Here is a 20,386-nt window from a genome sequence, read left to right on the forward strand (position 1 = left end):
AGCTTTGGTTCCTGAAACCACATTATTGTGTTGTGAAGCCCCAGCACATACGGTGGGAATGGATCACAAAAAGCATTGTGCTTTTGATTAGAAAAATAATTGACAAGCTTAGAGCAAGTGCCCATAATCTGATAGCTCAAGGATCCGGGATGATGGTTTGTGTAAGGATGGGTGCAGTGCAAACGCATTTCCCAAGCACACACCTGTCTCGTGAGCTGTGTGTAGTGCACAAAATCTTCTAGGAACACGAGGGTTCCAACCACATCCGAAGGCATCTCTGGAGATTTTTGGCTGCGAAAAACAATTCACACCGATTAGAAGATAAAAGTCAAGTCAATGTTTTTTTTTATAAATGTGGCACCTCTCTGGCACAAATCTACTACTCAAAGCACCATCACATTAATACTCAACGTAAAAATAGGAAATTCTAAACAATGAGAAAAATATAGATACAATTCATAGTTGTATGTTGAACTTCTTACACGCCGTACGTAGCCAGCCATGCTACAAAGGTGCAGCCCGACAATTTCTTGACCACGTTACTGCTGGAAGGACCTCACAAGTGGTAGCTCTAGATAGCCCCTCTATAGGGCGTATGGCCTACTCTTCAACACCGGCGAAATAATGTATTGGAAGGGGTGATAAGTACCCACACTTTACCCCACCACGCGTGGGTACACCAAAGTATACTGCTTGGTGAACTCAGGATTGCAAATACGGCGTGCCAACTATTACAGCACAGCAGCATCCGTACCATTAAAGATGTTGCTCATTAAATCCTAGCCGCAGCTAACACTTTCAACAAACTTTCACCAACTATTTTAATGGCGAATGACAAAACAACCAGAGGTGCCAGGTGCCTTCAAGCGGCAATGGTTTGGCAAAAATCTGCAAGTAAATTATTATGAATCTTAAGTCAGCAAACTATACTCTTACCTGCCAGTAATTCAGGTGCATCGACCATGCTCTTATCTGGCTATAACCCAGGTATTTAAGAGCTATGCTAACATCAGGTTTTCTACAGCGCAAGCATACGTGTGGACAGATACTGCTTGTAAAGCTGCCTGTGACCCCTGGCGCGCGCTCGAGTGTGCTGTGCGTGGTGTGCGAGCAAGAGAGAGATGAATGTGCATGAAAACGTGTGGCCAGGCGTAAACCGTGCGTGCAGCCTGTGCAGTGTGCTGGATTAATTAGGGGGTCATCATTATTATTATCGTCGTTATCATTACCTGGTCGTGCACTGCTCCAGTAAGGAGCGCACTAACTGGCCCAGCAGTGCCAGGAACTGCTCGGTGTTGCGCGAGTGGAACTGCTTGAGCAATGTGAGCAGCCCCACCACCATGGGTGGCCAGTCCAGCCCATCACCCGCCCGCCTGCTCACCATGCCTAGATACAGCAGACGTTGGTGTTGGGGGTCAGGGAGAACAAGCATTGTTGGATTTTCACTTGGTCCTGCCTATGTAGCGGGGCAGCGGTGGCGCATGCCCCAGGGTTGACGGATCACATAAATGTTGTGAAACTCCTGTCCAGTGGGTGTCGCGAAGGTGCCATAGTCTGCCTTGCCAGCAGAATAAAAAACAGCTGGTGGAATAATCGCCATCTGTTTCCATCTGTATGGGGATAGTGTTGCCCTCTCACACGATTACATTTTATCCAGGTGCTCCGGTTTTCCTCCCGCTTGTATAAACACTCATCATCAGTTGGCTGAAAAATCTAAAAAAAAACAATGCAGCACCCTCCTGAAAATAAGTCCGATGACTCTCGTAGACATAAAAAAAACTGTAATCACGACAATAAGTGTGAAACTGATAGCGCGTAGTATTATTACAGCAATGAGCACCACGCCAGCGAGATGTTAACTCCCTCGCCTGGTATGCAGAAGGTCGTAGGTTCGATTCTGACCCTGGCGCCTGTATATTTGGAGTTGGCATGTTCTCGTCGTGCTCACGTGGATTTTTCTCCAGGCCCTCCGGTTTTTCTCTCCACATTTAGAATCAACATGCCATTTAGAGTATTTGGCTGCTATATATTTCCACATAAGCCACTTCGCTAAGCTATAATTTGAGGCCAGGCCGCTTCTGAAAACGAGCTAATAATAGCTCAGTGGGTCTTACCTGATAAAATAAAAAAGACATTTTAGTTTAATAGTTTAACTACACCCATAGTTATAACAGAGGCTTGTGTTAGTTAAACTTGGATAGTATTAATATACTCAGTTGCCCCACATGTCATCAATCACCTATAAAATTGGTTACGGTACGATCTTTATCAACAGTAAATTAACTGCCTTTCTTTCTAACAACAGAATATGCATTTCCATTGTCTAATATAGCATAAATCCATGTGAACTGAAGCTTTCGGCTAAAATTGGCCAACAGTTTAAAAAGCACATTGGCTCTCGATAGCGATTTGTTCCTTTACGGTTTGTGACCAAACAATTACTTTCGGGCATTTTATTTTCATGTTATGAGTGGATTCGCTCCAATAAGTTATTTAATAGGGTGGTTTTTTTCTCAGCGGAGAAGAGGGGGGGGGGAAATGAAACAATGCATGGCACAAAAAACGCTGTGCGCACAAGAGAGAAACCCACCCACTGCCTTGCTGTACTGTAGCTTGGGTAGATGCGCAATGACGCACAGGAAGTTAATGAGTGGGAAATGCGGCAGCCGCTTGGTTGTGATGTAAATCTGCACCACAAGAGGGGGGAGGGGTGGGAAATGAGTAAAACAAAGCTCTTACAAGGAACTGGTCTCGATAAATGAACACGTTCAAATGTGTTCACGGTCAAGATCTAGAGGAAAATTAAGGCTTTCGCAAACAATATTTTTTTGGGTTATATCGCAATTCTGGCTGTCGCCTGATGAGTCTGGTTGTAATTACCGGTGAAATGTTGTCCTTGGATTGTAAGCGTTTTGAGTTTACTCTCCAACACACCGGTGTGTTGGCGTGACATACCTTACTAATTGGCTGTTGGGTGGTGGCGTCTTTAATGACACATTTATATTAACGCGATCTAAGCCCAAAAAGTAATATTTTAAAAAAAGACGCTTTTTTAAAAATATACTAGTAATGGCAGAACTCCACGACTCCAGGAAGTGGCCCCGAAGCTTGCCATAACGTAAGGGTCCGTGGCCAATTACAGCCAACGTCAGTTGACCGTAGACAATTAGACCCAAGCCGAAACATAACATATAAAAAAGAACGTTTAAAAAAATATATTTTTTATTTCTATGATATAATATAGTATTGTCATCAGTACGACATAAGTTTACCAAGTTTGCTGTCGATACCACATTGGGAAGTGGGTTAAAATGGAGTTACAAGATTTGAGGATTCAACAACGACAACAACAACGACGACAACGACTACAACGACCACAATAGACAGAGTGAGTTAAAAGAAAGCGTGTAAAAAAGCTTTTATGGAGAAGATTCAGATGGATAATTGACCTATGGAATAACTACAAACTAAAGATGCATACAGAACCTTTCATGACATATCATTGCAAAGCTATATTTTATCTTTATAAAGCAGTTTAAACAATTATTATACAAACATAGGAAGCATTGCATCAGCTTTCTCATTGTGCTCCCCCCATCTTTACCCAGACCTGTCCGGAGAAGCAAACAAACACGTTTTGGGTTTACTGGACATTTAACGATTATTCACCTTCATGATAGATTCAAACGTCACGACCCAGGTTCGTGAAGTGACTGAAGAATAGATTACGTCTCATTTTGACCATTTAAAATGAATTTAAAAAAATTGTCCCGTTTCGAATTCATTCGTCCCGCTTACACAGTTGTGTTGGCGAAGCTCACCTAAATTAAACATTTGCATACATTCCACAAATGTGTGAGCACAACCGTTTCTCACGTGCATGACTCATCGCACATTCTTCAAGCGCGAGAGCGCTTATCCATCGACAAATGGCCAAGGTGGCAAGATGTTAACTACCTCGCTTGGTATGCAGGAGGTCGTCGGTTCAATCCTGACTGACGCCTGTACATTTGGAGCTTGCTTGTTCTCCCCATGCTCTCTGGATCCTCGGTTTTTCTCTCCACATTTAGAATCAACATGCGTTTAGAGTATTTGGCCGCTATAAATTTCCACGCGATAAGCCACTTCGTTGAGAGATCACTTGTGGCCAGGTCGCTTCTGATAAAGGGCTATATAGAGCCCAGTGGGGCCTTACCTAGTAAACAAAAATTAGATGATAGTTTTAGTTTAAAATCCATGCATCGCTGAATGGCTAAGGCCTACCTTGAGCAGGCCCTGCGCACGTTACCTTGTTCAGAGGGTTGTTTATCCCCGCCGCCTCCAGGTAAGAGGTGAGCTCGAAGAGCAGGGGGTTGTCCTCTCGTGGGTACGGGCGGCTCGGCTCAGCGTAGTGGGCCTGCACGTCTGCCAGCAGGGCCCTAGCAGCAGAGCCCGCGGTGGAAGATTAATAATAATAAATGTATTTATAACGTGCCAGATTTTGTAGACAAGTCGACAACTCGAGGCGCGGAGCCAAGCTCAGGGCTGCGCGAAAGCCTGACTAAACAGATAGGCCTTTAGATGTTTTTTGAAAGTCAGAGTGCATTTGATATTGCAGATGTGCAAAGGGATAGAGTTCCACGCCGAGGGGGCGACAGCAGAGAACCGACCGGCAGTCAACTTGTGTGTATGTTGAACTTCTTTAACACCGTACGTAGCCAACCATGATAATGGGAGGTGCAGAGGAAGGACAACAAACCACACACACACAAAAATATTCCAAATAAATAAGTTTTCAAACTAAACGTAAAAGGGAACTAACTTGTTAAGTGTCATAAGAGCTCCAAATAGAGTCTTGGAGTCGAGTTTGCAGGAGTAGCTGAGCTCATGAGCCATCTGTCGCCTTAGCAGCTGAAGCTGCCCAACCTGCGCAAAAAAAGTACAACTTTAAAACTAAGGCGATGTCAACGTTTGCCACTAGTGGGCACGACTTGGTCGTTTTAACTTCAGCTCCATCCCCAAGCCATTCTCACCCTATCGCCAGGCCTCGACGCCAAGTTCCACTCTCTCCAGGTCCATCTACCAACGGACAAAAACTTTGATGCCCAAGACAATTATTGTTAGCCAAGTAGGTCAAGATGCAGCCCTGCAAACTGCTCAATCATGCCACTGCTGGCAGAAGGGCCTCCACTAGAGAGAGGTCTTGAAAGCCCCTCTAGTGGAGGGTATTTTGGCTGACTCTTCAAAGCTGGGCCAGACATCTTGGAAGAGGTGATGAAATCAGGAACTTAATTGTGTGGGATCGTTTATGTCTAATCATGTTTAATAATTTAAGCATCGTTTAAAAAAAGACAACTTGGGCAATTTATGACTTCAGCGAGTCGTATTAGCAAGATGTGACCTCTTAGATCAGTACCAATGGGTACCCTAATATTAAGGGGGCAAGATCCGACTACCCTCATCAGTTTTCCTATAGTTTTGCCGATGTGTCATGACTAAACACTTTTTGTGTAATTTCTAAGAAGCAATAGCAGCTAATAAAATTTGTCATAATCCTTGCAATACCTTTTACATCCAGGATAACTGCTGTTATGTTGAGAATCGGTTTTCCCATTTTTACTGGCAGCAAAACAGCTGTGTTAAGATGTTAAAACACCAAACTGAAACCTTTTACAAGGAATCATGTCTGCATTAACCACAATACTTGTGGTCAGAATGCAAAAAAAAAACATACTCTGATAATATATGCATTGTCTTTGAAATTGATTGGTCCATACCAGAGACAGCTTTCTTTTGAGCCTAGTATCAAACGGTGTTAGACCAGAGGACGCCAAAAGGTGTACGCCTCGAAAGAAAAGCTGTCTCTGGTGTGGACCAATCAGTTTCAAAGACAACGCATCATACAATCAGAGTATGTTTTTTTTTGCATTCTGACCACAACTATTGTGGTTAATGCAGACATGCTTCCTTGTAAAACGTTTCAGTTTGGTGTTTTAACATCTTAACACCTGTTTGTTGCCAGAAAAGAGAGGAAAACCTATTCTCATATTTTGGTACTGGCAAAGGAGGTCCCATAATGCTGTTATTTTCTCAATTTCATATGGAAAGTTAATTATTAGCATATACAAGCAGGAATGTTTCAACTTAACGGTTGCTTTTATGTCATCATCCTAATGATGTTTTTGTTTGACCAGCAACGCCTAATTAAGCCTCAAGGACTTATTTTGGCAAGCTTCTGTGCTCATGCAATGAATGGGTAGCAGCAGAGAAAGAACCACACGCCACCTTGAGGATGATGTCCATGTAGCCAGGCCAGATTTTCTGTGACTTTGATGTGACGGATGAATACACTTTGCTTGCATTGGCTGCAGGCGACGGAGGCAGACAGAACACCGCAAAAACCAGCAATTGGTGTTATGTGCACAACCAAATTCTATACTCTGTCACACAACACAACATCACTGGGGAAAATGTGAAGTGTCTAAATCGCATTTGTATGTATGTATGTTGAACTTCTTTCGCACCGTATGGAGCAAACCTTGCTAATCGGAGGTGCAGGGGAAAGGACAACAAATTAAACTCAAAAAGCAGTTAAAGAAATTAGTTTCAAATCTAGATTTAAAAGTGCATAGCTCCAGTGGCTTCCGAATATCAGAAGGAAAAGCTTTCCAGACGGCCGCAGAAGCGCATCTGAAAGTGTGTGATGCAGTGACCTGTATTTGTTAAATGGTTAGCCAAAAAGCCGCTGTGAGGATGACCGGAGTTTGCATGATGGTTCATGCTCCTTGATGAGATCAGCAAAGTATTGTGGTTCATTTCTGGCAAGCCGCTGTGTGCGTAATGAGTGCGTCCTTGTAATGTATGTATTGTATATGTATGTTGAACTTTAGATTTGACGTTTTCGTGACTGCAAGGATTCATACTCTTTGGTTCTTTCGGTAAAGTCACGTAGGTATAAAATAAAATTAATTAAATCACGACGTTTCGGGCGCAACACAAGCAATCATCATCAGGTGGGACAGCCACAGCAAGAAACAATTGCTGAAGTGGACAAAATTGCTGCTGTAACAGAGGCTATATAGGTAAGAGAGGAGGGTTAATGAGATAGAACCAAATAGTATGTTGAACTTTGTTCGCACCGTACGAAGACAACCATGCTAATCATGAAAGACATGGTAAGGTGCTATAGTCGTGTTGCCCTCGTGTGATATTTATTCTTTTCCTTCCAGAATTATTTTATTGAAAGGGGGAAAAAAACTAACCAGGAGAAGGAACAGGGTACGTTCAGACGAAGTTGGGTGGGGGAACAACACATGGAGTAACCTCACCCAGCGAGTCAGGGTCCCACACATTGGGTGAACGTTATCAATGTAATAAACAGAGTGGAGAGGCGATGCTTTGAGGAGTGTTGTCGGGGAGGGAAGCGAGGCTGTGAGAGGGTGTGGCGTGTTATGTGGAGGTTGTGTGATTCGTGGAGCGGTAATCGGTCCGGGTGTGATTTTAAACGACTTTGTTCTCAACACTCTAGTGACATCGCTGCACGGACACTGTAATTCAATGCACAGCGGTGATGTCATTATGGTGACAACATTAAAGTGACGAGATGGTACATCTGACAGGCCCTTAAAAACGCTGTTCTATCTTATTAACCAGGTTTCAAACTCATGTCTGGGCAGCCTGGGGCACACATTTAAAGTGTGTATCTACAAAATAAGGCTATTTCTTTTTTGGTGACATTTTTATTTTTTATGGATGTTGGTCATCTGCAAATGGGTCCCCTCCAGTTCAAGCAATTTATTGAAAATACTCATTTGTTGACCGAGGTCATCACTCTTGAATATGAGACTTATCCCGGTCTCTTGAGTTCTCCCCCCCCAGGTTAAAGAAAATAAACTTGAAACTCTACGAATGAGAGGGTTTGTTTTGATGTAGACGCTCACCAAGTATGCCCTTGATGGGGTTGGCAGTCTTCATGAACGCAGTAAACGAGTCCATGAGCACCTTGTCCTTTAGCACATTCTTCTGCAGGTACTCGACCGCATTCTGCAATGAAGGCAGCGGCCACGTCAAAATCCAGCTTGGTACAACGCGGCAGGTCATAGCACGTCGCGCTGTGGCACGGGGCGGCCGCAGGATAACCACGGGGCGGGCTAGCAAAGGGTGCCACGGTGCGACGTGGCACACAACGTCAGATGGTGGCTTCGTACAGCGTGGCACTCGGCTCAAACCTTCCCTGAATCACGTGACTTGTGTGTGGCCACCCCCACTCTGAATCCCTCCCCTTTTCCCGCTGCCCCCTGGGAAAACAGATGCCGCTCCATGTGGCGTCAAGACCCTGATGTAGCCTTCTCCTCCCATTCATCATCTTTTCTGACACTAGATCCAATTTTCTGTACCTTTTCTATATTTTTCCTATTAATTCCCATTACAGTAGAACCTTGGAGATCGAACGCACCAGAACTCGAACAAATCGGTGTTTGAACGATATTTCCGAACATTTTTTGCCCTGGAAACCGAACGAAATTCGGAGGTCGAACGGGCAATCGCGACTTGAAAGAACCTGTACGGCTGAGACACGTATGGCCAGCGTGCATGACGCTTGCCTAGACACAGGTTTTACCGCCTCCTCCTCCTCCTCACCACCTTCCACTCAAGCCATCAACTCTCCTTACTACAGGTAAAGTGAAGTTCAATGTTCATTTATTTCATTTATTCCATATATTTATTAATTTATTCCATTTATTTATTGTGTTTCTTGTTTTTTTGTATGATTTTATGCGTGTAATTACTGTAAACTTCGTGTAAAAATGCTTTATAATGAGAGATTTCTCGTGCCTGGAACCAATTAATGTCATTTACATTAATTGTTATGGGGAAAATGTATTCGGTGTTCAAATGGCCTTCTGGAACGAATTAAGTTCAATCTCCGGGGTACCACTGTATTTATCTTCTCTCTTCCCTTTCCCATTTTGTCCGTATATAATATATCCTTCACTCTCCTCGCCTTTCGATGGTCTGGCCACAGGTACAACGTTGCCAGTTGGATCAAATACATTATCCTGGTTTATATGCATGTATTTTGAACTTCTTTCGCACCGCACATAGCCAACTGTGAGAGCACACCTGGCTTCGTCGGGATTCAGGCGTGTAGCCAGCAGGTGCCACAGTGAATCATATCCATGTGAGCAGTCTCGAATTTCTGAGATCCCTGAGTTCAAGCCAGCAAGCCACTGTGCCAAGCAAATCAATAGCCTCATGCTATGTTAAGTTTAAAGATTTCAGTCAATTGACCAACAGACCTCAAATGGTATTTACATTTGATGAAACTGTAGCCAGTATAATAACAAAAAGAAACATTCAGTAATTGGCTGAAAACGTCTTAATATAAATGCACCTGTGTGTGATGCGCATTACGAAATGCAATTTGCATGCACGCTTTATAAAACAGATTATTATGATACTTAAATAATAAATTACAGCCCTTTATCAATGTTGGTGACGCCCCCCCCCATCTCCCTACCACCAACAGCAGGTGTGGGACATACATGTATTAACTCTCATTTATTAAAATATAGTTTTGTCTTCATTCTGATTGTAACTCCAGAACCACAACGTAGTACAAGGCTGAGCAGTACACCGAACATCGGAATAAACAAAAAACCTTTAAAAATGCAAGTTTCTTTTCTTGCGAGGGCGTGACCTGACCAGAAGCGGGCAACATATGTTAACGAAGAGAACAGATTCACTGACCAACGCCCGACTTCCTGTCTCGAATTCCAAAGCAACTCACATGAAGCAGATACCACGGAGTGCACAACTGTGTTTGTCCATCATGAAGTGAAAATGAAGACTGAAAACCACTCATCATTCTACCATTGCGACAAAAGGACAACAGCTTCGGACACGGCTACTCTGCCTGTGAATGCACATGACCTTATCTTCGCTCTGCAGACAGCTCTGACTAGGACGTCCCGCATGTAAAAAAACAAGTTTGGGGAGCACGACTTCTCGTATGTTGGGCCTAAGGATTGGAACTCACTTCTCAGCAAACTGAGTGCCGAGAAACTTTAAAAGATCTTTCGGAAACTTCTAAAATCTATATCTTTTCAACCTGGCTTTTGAGTCTTAAACTTAGAATTAATCATGTGATGCGCTGATGTTCAACTGTAGCGATGCGGCGCTAAAGGCACCACCCCCACAAAAGCATGAGAGTGAAAGGTAAAAAATTAAAATTAATAAAAGTAACATAAAATAAAAATCACGACGTTTCGGAGGCAACACAAGCTTCCGTCTTCAGGTGGAACCGTCACAGCCACGACAGCTTTTTTTTTTACTTGATACAGCTGTCGTGGCTGTGACGGTTCCACCTGAAGACGGAAGCTTGTGTTGCCTCCGAAACGTCGTGATTTTTATTTTATTTTACTTTTATTAATTTTAATTTTTTACCTACGTGACTTTACCGAAAAAATCTAAGAATATGAATCCTTGCAGTCACGAAAGCTTCAAATCTAGAATCATGAGAGTGAGAAATCTGACATCACCTGCAGCTCCCGAACGATCATAAAGCTCAGCAGACGGTCGAGCCCATTGAGGCCGAAGGTTCCCAGGCTCTTCTGGACCTCGGAGAAGAGGCGGCTGTTTGTGAGCTCCTGCTTTGTGCGACCATCGTACCAGATGCTCAACTGATCCACGTAGGACGTCGTTCTGTTGGGAGTGGACAGTCACAGTAATATCACATCAGGCCAATCCTCTAAACAAGTCTGAACACTCGGACACGGACTGATTTCTCCCTCTGCTGAAGTTCAACGAATTGTCACAATTCCTGAGTAATGATTCAATGCAGCCAGCCATTAAGCTTGTATTGTTCACACTTGTTATACATCGCCTTGCCCATTCTTCTCTGTAACGTCCAGACACCTTGGGTGGTGACATGGCCTAGCGGTAACGCAATTCGCCGCTTGCAGAGGTTGACGGTTCGAAAGCAGCGGCCGCCCTGGTTATTGCTGCAAGAGTATTGTCGAACAAGAAAACACACGCCGCCTGCTTCACAGTGGACGCTACAGATCCCGTGACGCAATTCGCAAGAGTGGGCCATTTGTGTGCCGGCGTCATTGTCCAAATTAGCCAAATAAAAAAAAAATCAACTGGAAATTACTGCAAAAACTACGACACTCAGCAAGGCTTTCCTGGGCATAATAAAACCCTCAAAAAATATCTGTAAAAAGAACAACCTTTGTATTTCTGCTATGTAAAACGAAGTCGTGCTGTGCATCATGTGCACTAGGCTTGCGCAATTTTCCCGTGCGACACTTGCTTGGGGTCTGTGATGCGAAGGATTTCACGGCACAGGCGTCCGATGAAGGTGGCCGATTCGTCCGTGGGCTGGAACTTGGGGATGGGGATGTGAGTCGACTGGTAGATGCTCTGCCAATCCTGCACCTGCAGCACAGACACATGTACAATTCACTCAGACGTCTGTGGAATGAACCCACTGCTACTCTGCCATATCCTGGTCACTTTGCAGTTCCACACTATCAACACCGGATTAGTGGCGAGATGTTGACTTCCTCGCCTGGTATACAGGAGGTCGTGAGTTCAATCCCAACCCCAACACCTGTATATTTAGAGTTTGCATGTTCTCCCTGTGATCGCGTGGATTTTTCTCCGGGTCCTCCGATTTTTCCCCTCTACATTTAGAAACATGCGTTTAATTTGGCCGCGATACACTTTCAATAGAACAGCCACTTTGTTGAGCTATCATTTGTGGCCAGGTCGCTTCTGAAAAAGAGCAATATATAGTTCAGTGGGCCTGACCTGGTAAATAAAAAATGTACTAGCGATCACTCGAGTCGGGTCATTCCATGACCCCGACACGGAATTCGACTCACGCCCTCTCGATTGCGAGTCGATCGAGCTGCCTCGGGTAAACGTTTCCAACGTTTAAAACCCTGACCTTGGTGCGCAGAAAGCTGTTGCACTCCTGCTCCACGTTGTAGTTGATGATGCGCGACACCTCCTCCTGCCAGATCTTGAGGCCGTACACGCTCACGTAATCCTGGATGTACTCGAACGAACGACGGAAGCCATCCATGCGAGCGGCCAAGTCGTGCAGTTTGGGCATCAGCTCGCTCGACTGGTGGAGGCAGGGGGCAAACAGATCAGTGCGGGGAGTCGGTCAGAGTGAGAGAAAGCCATGGACAGAGACAACGGAAGACAGAGGTAACGGAAACACAAAACAGCACAGACCATTATAGAGAAGCAAATTATTATCATTACTCAGCAGCATTAGCGGCTAATTCAATCAATGGAGATGTTTTTGATATAGCACCCTCTAAGTGTCGCAGAGCGTTATACATCTCATCTTAAACATTTGAAAGGGCACCCCCAATGGCAGCTGTCCCTGTGGGCACAAGGAGAGACTCAGCATCTGGCATACAAACAGACATTGGTCTACCAGTAAGGCGTGAAGATTGTTGTATATTGAACCTCAATTGAGTAATTTGCGGGGTTATTTACAAATTTAGCCACTTTGGACCATGATGTAGGCCATCGTGAGTTGGCACACAATGGCCTACTCTTGGGAATGAGGTCAGGGGATCGTAACATCCAATGTAAAGCAGATGGCCCATAGAATCAGTGGTTATTACACCTGCAGTAATAATCAGGGCGGCCGCTGGATTCGAACTGTGATCCTCTGCAACATCGCTGGGCCACGTCACCACCCCACCAGAATTTTAGAGCCGTTTTTATTATTTGCCAATTACACACTGGGCACAATGTCAGCAGCTCACCAGAGCTCATTAAATTTCTGCACGGGAAATAGTGTCTGGCCTTAGCCAGACGAGCAAATCTATAATCTGTGAACATAACCCCGACCGACGACGCGTTTGGCAGGAGGTTCCGGCTTGACGCACCTTGGCCTTGGGGTTGAACGTGAGGCCCGTGTGCAGTGCGGCCGCCACCTGCTTCACCATCTCCTTCCTGATGCCGTCCTCCAGCAGCTGCTTGGGATCCACCTGGTGTGTGAGGCACAGCCGGGCAAACGGCACTCGGTGAGAAGGACGCCAATGACCAATTCATGTCTTGAATCTGCGTGATGTCGTCAGATCTCCAAAGCTCTGTCGTGCTAAGCCTGGTTAGAACTTGGGAGGGCGATCACCACCTGCACATACCATGTGTTGATGGCAAGATGTTAACTACCTTGCCTGCTATACAGGAGGTCATGGGTTCTATCCCGACCCTGACGCCTGTATATTTGTAGTTTACATGTTCTCCCCATGGTCGCGTGGATTTTTCTCCGGGTCCTCCGGTTTTTCTCTCCAAATTCATAAATATGCGTTTACGAGTATTTGGTTGATATAATTTTCCACGTGAACAACCATTTCGTTGAGCTACAATTTGTGGCCGGATCGCTTCTGAAAAAGAGCTATATGGCTCAATGGGCCTTACCTGGTAAAATAAAAATGTGTTTATTGTTTGTGATGTTTGCTTGCTAGGGATACCTATTGGGGGTATGGCTCAATTGTTCATCGAAAGATGTTCACTTTAAAGTTGGATGGTGTGGAACTGTGAGGTGGCCAGGTGTTGGCAGCGCAGCAATGGGTTCAGTCCACAAGTTATTAAATTAACAACATATCTATCTATCTGTGTATTTTATCTGTCTGTGCATACTATTGCTCAAATGCGTGGGTTTTATCCAAGTATTCCAGTTTCTCCCCACATGCCAAACACTCACGGCTTGGACAAACATCATAGTGCAGGTTAATTCATTGTTTGGAATTCGGTATCAACCGTCATTGATTCCTCTGGCAGATTGTCTCCAGTTCTCACGGGTCTATACATTCCTTATTCAATGCTCCTAGGGTTTTTTTTCCCCAGTAAGCTTCTTTACTCAATCATCCGGCCTTCTGGTTTCAGGGCAGCCACGAGCTCATTTCCTTTCAATTACTCCTTGCATGAGCAATTTCTCCAAGTTGTCACTAATAGTCGCATGCCCAAGGTACTTTTTGTGATTTGTTTAATGCAGGACTCTCCTGACATGGTCTTGAGACTCAATTAGACTTTCCCGGGTGAAGGGCCATAATTACTTTTCATCCGAATCATAATCTTTATACATTTCCCAAACCGATCTTGGTTTGATGTGCTAATAAGGGCCACTGCATGACATGTCACATATAATATTTAGTTTTTTTCTTTTACGGCAGCGTTATTGACAATTGTGTCGAGTTATTTTGTTATTTTATGTTGGATCGAGCAAATTAAATAATATCTGGATCCAATTAGCATCAAGCTGGCAAGTCAGTACATTAAGGTAGCCTCCACTTTGTCAAAAAAAAAACATGTACAGAGAAACATGCAAATGCACATCTTAGAAGCACGCGCTTAATTAAACGTCAGAAGCATCAAACAATCTAGTGCGACAAAATAACACGCAGAGTTGAACCTCTTATGAGCAAATGTCATGTTATATAGTGGAAAACAGCTCTAGCGAGGAACAAGTGTTATCCTTGCATGAAGCCACACAGCTGGAGTTACCTTTATGATGCCCACCAATGTGGTTTTCATCATCAACATGCCTTCGGTGAACACGGAAATGGCATGCGTCGACTTGGCCACCTGGAAGGACGGCATGAGGAAGCAGACTGTTCATTGTACGCTAAATCGTGTTGATACTAAACACATTCCTGCTGCGGAGGGAGCTGGTAGGAACGTTGGGTTGCTCGGTCAATGGCCAGGGTCAACGGCGGCGTGGTGTATTCCGCAAATATGCCCGACTGTGAGGGCGGGCACAAGCAGGCTTGAGTAGGTTAAACGTTGAGTTTTATAAGGGCACCACGGGGTGACCAGCCCCTCCCCACCCAGCCCCACCCCTTCCACCCCCCACCCAGCCCCTCTCCACCCTCCCCTCCCCACCCAGCCCCTCCCCACCCTCCCCTCTCCACCCAGCCCCACCCCTCCCATTTTTGGATGCACGACGGATGGACACAATAATCCCCTGTGGGCTGGTGGAACCAGGTGGTTCCTACCAGTATAACCCCAGTGTCAAATCCTATTCTTTGAGGCTGCTAATTGCCTTGAAAGGGCACTGACCCTTCACAGTGGTAACTTGTTCTTGGTTCTTTCGGTAAAGTCACGTAGAAGGGAAGTAATAAAATAATAAAAATAAAACATAATAAAACAATTCTCACTATTATGTTTTATTTTTATTATTTTATTACTTCCCTTCTACGTGACTTTACCGAAAGAACCAAGAAGATGAATCCCTGCAGTCACGAAAGCTTTAAATTGAGTGGTAACTTGTTTAGCATATAAATGCAACTGCATCTCAAGTTTGGCGGGGGAGCGGAAGTACAATCAAGGTGGAGAGTGGGAGGAGGGTGAGCAACGAGGCCAAGCCAACAGCTCTCATGTCCTACTCTGATGTAATGTAATGAATCAAATCTTGAATACTTTTGGTATTCGTGCCATTCATCTTCTTGGTTCTGTTCTCCACCTGAGGACGGCTGCTTGCGTTGTGGCCGAAACGTCGTGAGAATTATTTTATTATGTTTTATTTTTATTATGTTATTATTTCCATTCTACGTGACTTTACCGAAAGAACCAAGAAGATGAATCCCTGCAGTCACGCAAGCTTTAAATCGAAATTCGTGCCATTCTTAGAGCACCAGGCCATCACAAATGGCCCTGTGTTCCACGTCGGATTATAGTCTACAGATTGCACAGTAAGGGGGCTTCCGATGCTGGCAAGTGCTTTAGTTATTTGTAGGTTATATTTAAAACGTGGCAAATTTGGATCATGGGGCCTGCACACATGGCCCTATTCTTTTCCAAAAAACGTCATAGGATCTTTAATGTCTACTGTCAAACAGAAGGCAGTGTTTATGGTTAATGCACCATGCAGTATTAACATGGCCGGACATGGTTCACGCCTCACGTACCTCTGCAACAAGCGGAAAATGCACTACCGTAAGAAATGTGATAGATTTGATAGAATTTCGATTTAAAGCTTTCGTGACTGCATGGATTCATATTCTTGGTGCTTTCGGTAAAGTCACGTAGAAGGGAAATAATAAAATAATAAAAATAAAACATAAGATAAAATTCTCACGACGTTTCGGCCACAATGCAAACAGCCATCCTCAGGACGTTTCGGCCACAACGCAAGCAGCTGTCCTCAGGTGAAGAACAGGGCTGTCTTTCCGACAGCCCTGTTCTTCACCTGTTCTATTTTTATTATTTCATTATTTCCCTTCTACGTGACTTTACCGAAAGAACCAAGAATATAGATGTATTAAACTGTGGTCTTTCTTTTTCTCAAATCATCTAGCAGCACAGTTGTCTCCGATTGTTGAGCTAGCAGGCAATTATTCACCCAACCCCTGTGATCTGATGAACCATCACAAATCATTACAAAACATTGCTGTGGTGGGGAAGGGCCATTTTCCAAAACATCGCCTGTTATATACTTTTCCATTCAGGGCCACAGCGTTATCGATGCGCGTGTTAAAAATGTTGTTTGTGCACCACTGCCAACGCAGCATCATAAGATAATTTGCCACGATTCAAGGGCCACGAATGCGATTCCTCCGGACGCATGGGGCGTGCGCACCTGGTACCGCGCCTCCAGCTGTGCGCACTCGCGCAGTTTGTCCTTGTCGAGACGCGTCGGAACCTCCAAAATGTTGTGCGTCTGCAGCTGGATCACCTGGGCCAGGAGGCCAAACATTGTCTCCGGGATTATCTGCAACACCTGTAGGGAAGCACAGAGATCCCCCCCCCGGATAGCAATACAAGCTGTTGGGGAAAAAGATTGGCCCATCCCACAAGAGGGCGGTGTGGCCAGACCTACGCCCGGCTCCCTTTTGTCTCCCCTGTGACGATATTTACACACCGCATCAGGTGCTCATTTAAGGCCAATTCTATCAATGAAAAGACCAAGACGGGTGGATTCAGATAATCATTTGTGGTCAGGTCACTTCTAAAAAAAAGCTAATAGCTCAAGGGGCTTAACCTGGTAAGATAGAAAAAAATGCTGTTGTATTTGTACGTTTTTAAGTGATTTATTTACCTTTCCTATACTTTGTACCGCTATCTTGTTTGTGTATTGTTTGTAGTAACGTTCTGACCTGCCCCTACTGGACATCTGAGCTTTATAGCTCATCCGATTCCTCCAGGATAAATACATATTGTGATTCTGGGCACGAGCAGCAATCGAACTCAGGTCGCAAGCTTCATAGAACTCTGAAGCCCTTTGTTGGTTCTGCTGCACCTTATAAAAACGTAAATAAGAATACTAGCGTAGCACGTAAACCACCACACGACTGTTCCTGCAAATAAGCACGTAGAATAAAAATAAACAGGAGCATACAAGTACAGTGTGCTTATCGCCTGGAAGAACCACACACACACATGGATAAGGATGCCCCGTTTTAGCCTTGTCGAATGCTCGGTCGAGCAGTGTTATGCATTCATCTATTGACCAAATTAGATTTTGTATTTAGTTTTTTAAATGTACTGTAGATATTTATGAAAGACAAATCGCGTAACATTGCAATAATTTTACGCGATGCAATACAACTGGATTCGTGAAGTGTCGAGTGGGATGTAAGGATGGGGGTTCGAATCTGGGAGGTTCACCAGGAATTAAATGAGGTCCTCGAGCATAGTTAGTTGATGGTCTCCAGTGACTGCACGATGAAAACAAAATATAAAAAATTATTTTAGAAAAAAAAAAAAAAAAAAAATTTTCAATTCATTTGGCTACATTTCAGTTGTATTTCTTCTACATTTGAAGCTTTCGTGACTGCAAGGATTCATACTCTTAGTTCTTTCGGTAAAGTCACGTAGGTAAAAAAGTGAAACAAAAAGTAATAAAAAAAAGTTTTTAGTATTTTTATTTATTTTATTTATTTATTTTCTTACTTTAATCTTAATTTTAATTTTTTTACCTACGTGACTTTACCGAAAGAACTAAGAGTATATTTCAGTTGTACTTCTCTGCAGCAGGTTGACAGGTAAGGACACTTGCTAAAGTATGGACTATAGGGGACTTCACAAGCAGCTTGGTGAGAATATGCTTTCGCGAGCTATTCTCTAACACACGGGGGTTGGCACTGGGCTGCAATAGCTGCTAAAAATGGAAATTTCATCTCATGATATTACATTGATAGCACAATTGAAATACGTCCAAGCAAAAAGACAAAAAAACTCAGAAACATCCCTGCTTAAGACATCAGCATCAACTTAACGCTGAACGTGGACGCACCTTGCGTACGTAGGAGACAAGCTCGCCCGAGTAGTACTGGGACACACTCATGAGGTCTGGGCTGTTGGCCTGGTTGATCCTCAGCAGGGGAAGATCCAGTGCAGACGCCAACTGGTAGGGAAAATGGGTATGGGCAACGAAGGGGGAATGACAATGAAGGGCAGGGCAGAATGTGGACATCAGTAATGTATAACAAGGGGTGGACTTCATTTCTCTATACACCAGGATTGGTGGAATAAGTTCAGACAGAATGGATCTGATCTTACTTTGTTCCGAATGACAAGTAAAAACTCTGTTATTATTTTGATAAACCAATCACATTTTAGGCATAAGTTCACTAAAACAGCAATTTAATTCTCGACAAGCTATGGAAATAGCAACAAAAGGCGTGCAAACATAATGGTGTCTTTACAAGCCCGTCACCAATTAAATTCACATGATCAATACTGTGACCAATATCGTGAGTCTACTGCATTTTAATGGCATCATAATAACCATAACGTGACTTCATGGTTGATGTGTTTAGAATAATTATCATAAACACATAATAAAACATCACAATCACTATGGTCATATCCACTGTATTACTTGTCCCTGTATTTAAAACTGTTTATCATGGTAATCACCCTGACACCATTAATGGCAGAAAGACGGTAATATAATCATGCTCCTAGTTTATTTTGTTTAAGCAGGTGAGAACTAAAGGGACAAGGATGAGTCTAATTTGCAAGAGTGACCTGAGGTATTAGTCTGCCAGTAGGGGGGCGATGATTGCTCTGTATAATCCCAATTGAGCAATTTGAGGTTAGTTTTTCTTGGTTCTTTCGGTAAAGTCAAGTAGAAGGGAAAAAAATAAAATAATAAAAATAAAACATAATAAAATAATTCTCACGACGTTTCGGCCACAACGCAAGCAGCCGCCCTCAGGTGAAGAACAGGTCTGTCGAGAAGACAAAGTCTGAATGACACCCCCAGGCTTGGAGCGTCTATTTAAGCTGTGTTGGAGGGGGGGAGAGCGCCTTGGGGGTGTCATTCAGACTCTGTCTTCTCGACAGACCTGTTCTTCACCTGAGGACGGCTGCTTGCGTTGTGGCCGAAACGTCGTGAGAATTATTTTATTATGTTTTATTTTTCTTATTTTATTATTTCCCTTCTACGTGACTTTACCGAAAGAACCAAGATGAATCCCTGCAGTCACGAAAGCTTTAAATCGAAATTTGCGGTTAGTTTTTTCGAGTTTGGCAAAATAAAAATACTTGAACACTGGCCGTCATGTGATAGCCGTCCGGGGATCTTTAAAATCCACTGTAAAGCGCAAACCTCCGCAACAAGTGGGGAAAGTGCTGCCGCTATAGGCCGTGCCAGTGCCCTCGTGTTCGGAGCAGCATGGGTCTCTGCACGTGTGAGTACCTTGAGGAAGGTGGCTCGAAGCCTCGTGACCATAAAGGGGTCCTTCTTGATGCCCTCCTGCATAATGCGAGTGTAGCTACAGCAGAACACATTCGTGGGGGACACGCAGTGATTACATTCGGAATAAGGTAGAGTTTTTGAGAACCAGCTTTCATTGAAAGGACGCTGAGATGTTACATTTATCACTCTTTGGATGTCAAGCGTGAACTGTTCCCAAAGAGATTAAGAACAAATTCAAAAGCTTTCAATCAGTGTTATGGGAGAAAGCTGAAAATAATATAGAAAATAAATTCCAATAAGTTTTTTTTTTATTAACTATTGCAACAATAAAAAGCGTTAGACAGCTCGTACAGTCTTGGCAAGTGTCTAAGAGGTTGCATCCATTTGTTTTTGGAGTGCAAATTTGATGCACACTCACACAAAGGGATTGGATGCAACATAAGATGGCTCAGTAATAAAAACCATGGAGGTGGACAGATCTTTCGCATTTGCAGCACCACACCTCTGGAACAACCTCCCCGAAGCAATCCGCACACTCAACCCCATCGCTACATTCAAGTCACAATTCAACAGCAAATCTCTTTACAATGGCATACAACAATTAATTCACAGCCATAGCCTGCTTTTATTTTTTATATTTTAAACAACTCTAGATAGTATGTAAATATAAATATTTTGTCTCCTCATTGTGTGGCATTTTTGGTCAATTTTAAGTCACGGATGATTTGTGAT

At 43.8% G+C, this 20,386-nt stretch overlaps 1 protein-coding gene and 1 long non-coding RNA gene across 3 annotated transcripts in view; one reads left to right on the top strand and one right to left on the bottom strand.

Annotated features, from left to right (window-relative positions):
- The window catches only part of WASHC5 (WASH complex subunit 5), a 42,997-nt gene that overhangs the window by 3,192 nt on the left and 19,419 nt on the right, over nt 1–20,386 (bottom strand). For both annotated transcript variants that reach the window (XM_061569249.1, XM_061569250.1), the window contains exons 13-27: nt 19,655–19,730; nt 18,245–18,355; nt 16,589–16,729; nt 14,515–14,595; nt 12,894–12,995; nt 11,933–12,112; nt 11,294–11,418; nt 10,521–10,683; nt 7,920–8,022; nt 6,265–6,344; nt 4,802–4,905; nt 4,289–4,418; nt 2,591–2,687; nt 1,230–1,386; nt 204–291 (exon numbers count right to left, since the gene is read on the bottom strand). In XM_061569249.1, coding sequence (XP_061425233.1) covers nt 204–291; nt 1,230–1,386; nt 2,591–2,687; nt 4,289–4,418; nt 4,802–4,905; nt 6,265–6,344; nt 7,920–8,022; nt 10,521–10,683; nt 11,294–11,418; nt 11,933–12,112; nt 12,894–12,995; nt 14,515–14,595; nt 16,589–16,729; nt 18,245–18,355; nt 19,655–19,730 — 1,738 coding nt within the window. The remainder of the gene's footprint in view (nt 1–203; nt 292–1,229; nt 1,387–2,590; nt 2,688–4,288; nt 4,419–4,801; nt 4,906–6,264; nt 6,345–7,919; nt 8,023–10,520; nt 10,684–11,293; nt 11,419–11,932; nt 12,113–12,893; nt 12,996–14,514; nt 14,596–16,588; nt 16,730–18,244; nt 18,356–19,654; nt 19,731–20,386) is intronic.
- The window catches only part of LOC133353202 (uncharacterized), a 102,895-nt gene that overhangs the window by 1,854 nt on the left and 80,655 nt on the right, over nt 1–20,386 (top strand). The window lies entirely within an intron of this gene.

This window comes from Lethenteron reissneri, chromosome 43 (assembly GCF_015708825.2).
Source record: "Lethenteron reissneri isolate LAM-NWPU_2019-01 chromosome 43, ASM1570882v1, whole genome shotgun sequence".
NCBI classification, from domain to species: Eukaryota; Metazoa; Chordata; class Hyperoartia; order Petromyzontiformes; family Petromyzontidae; genus Lethenteron; species Lethenteron reissneri.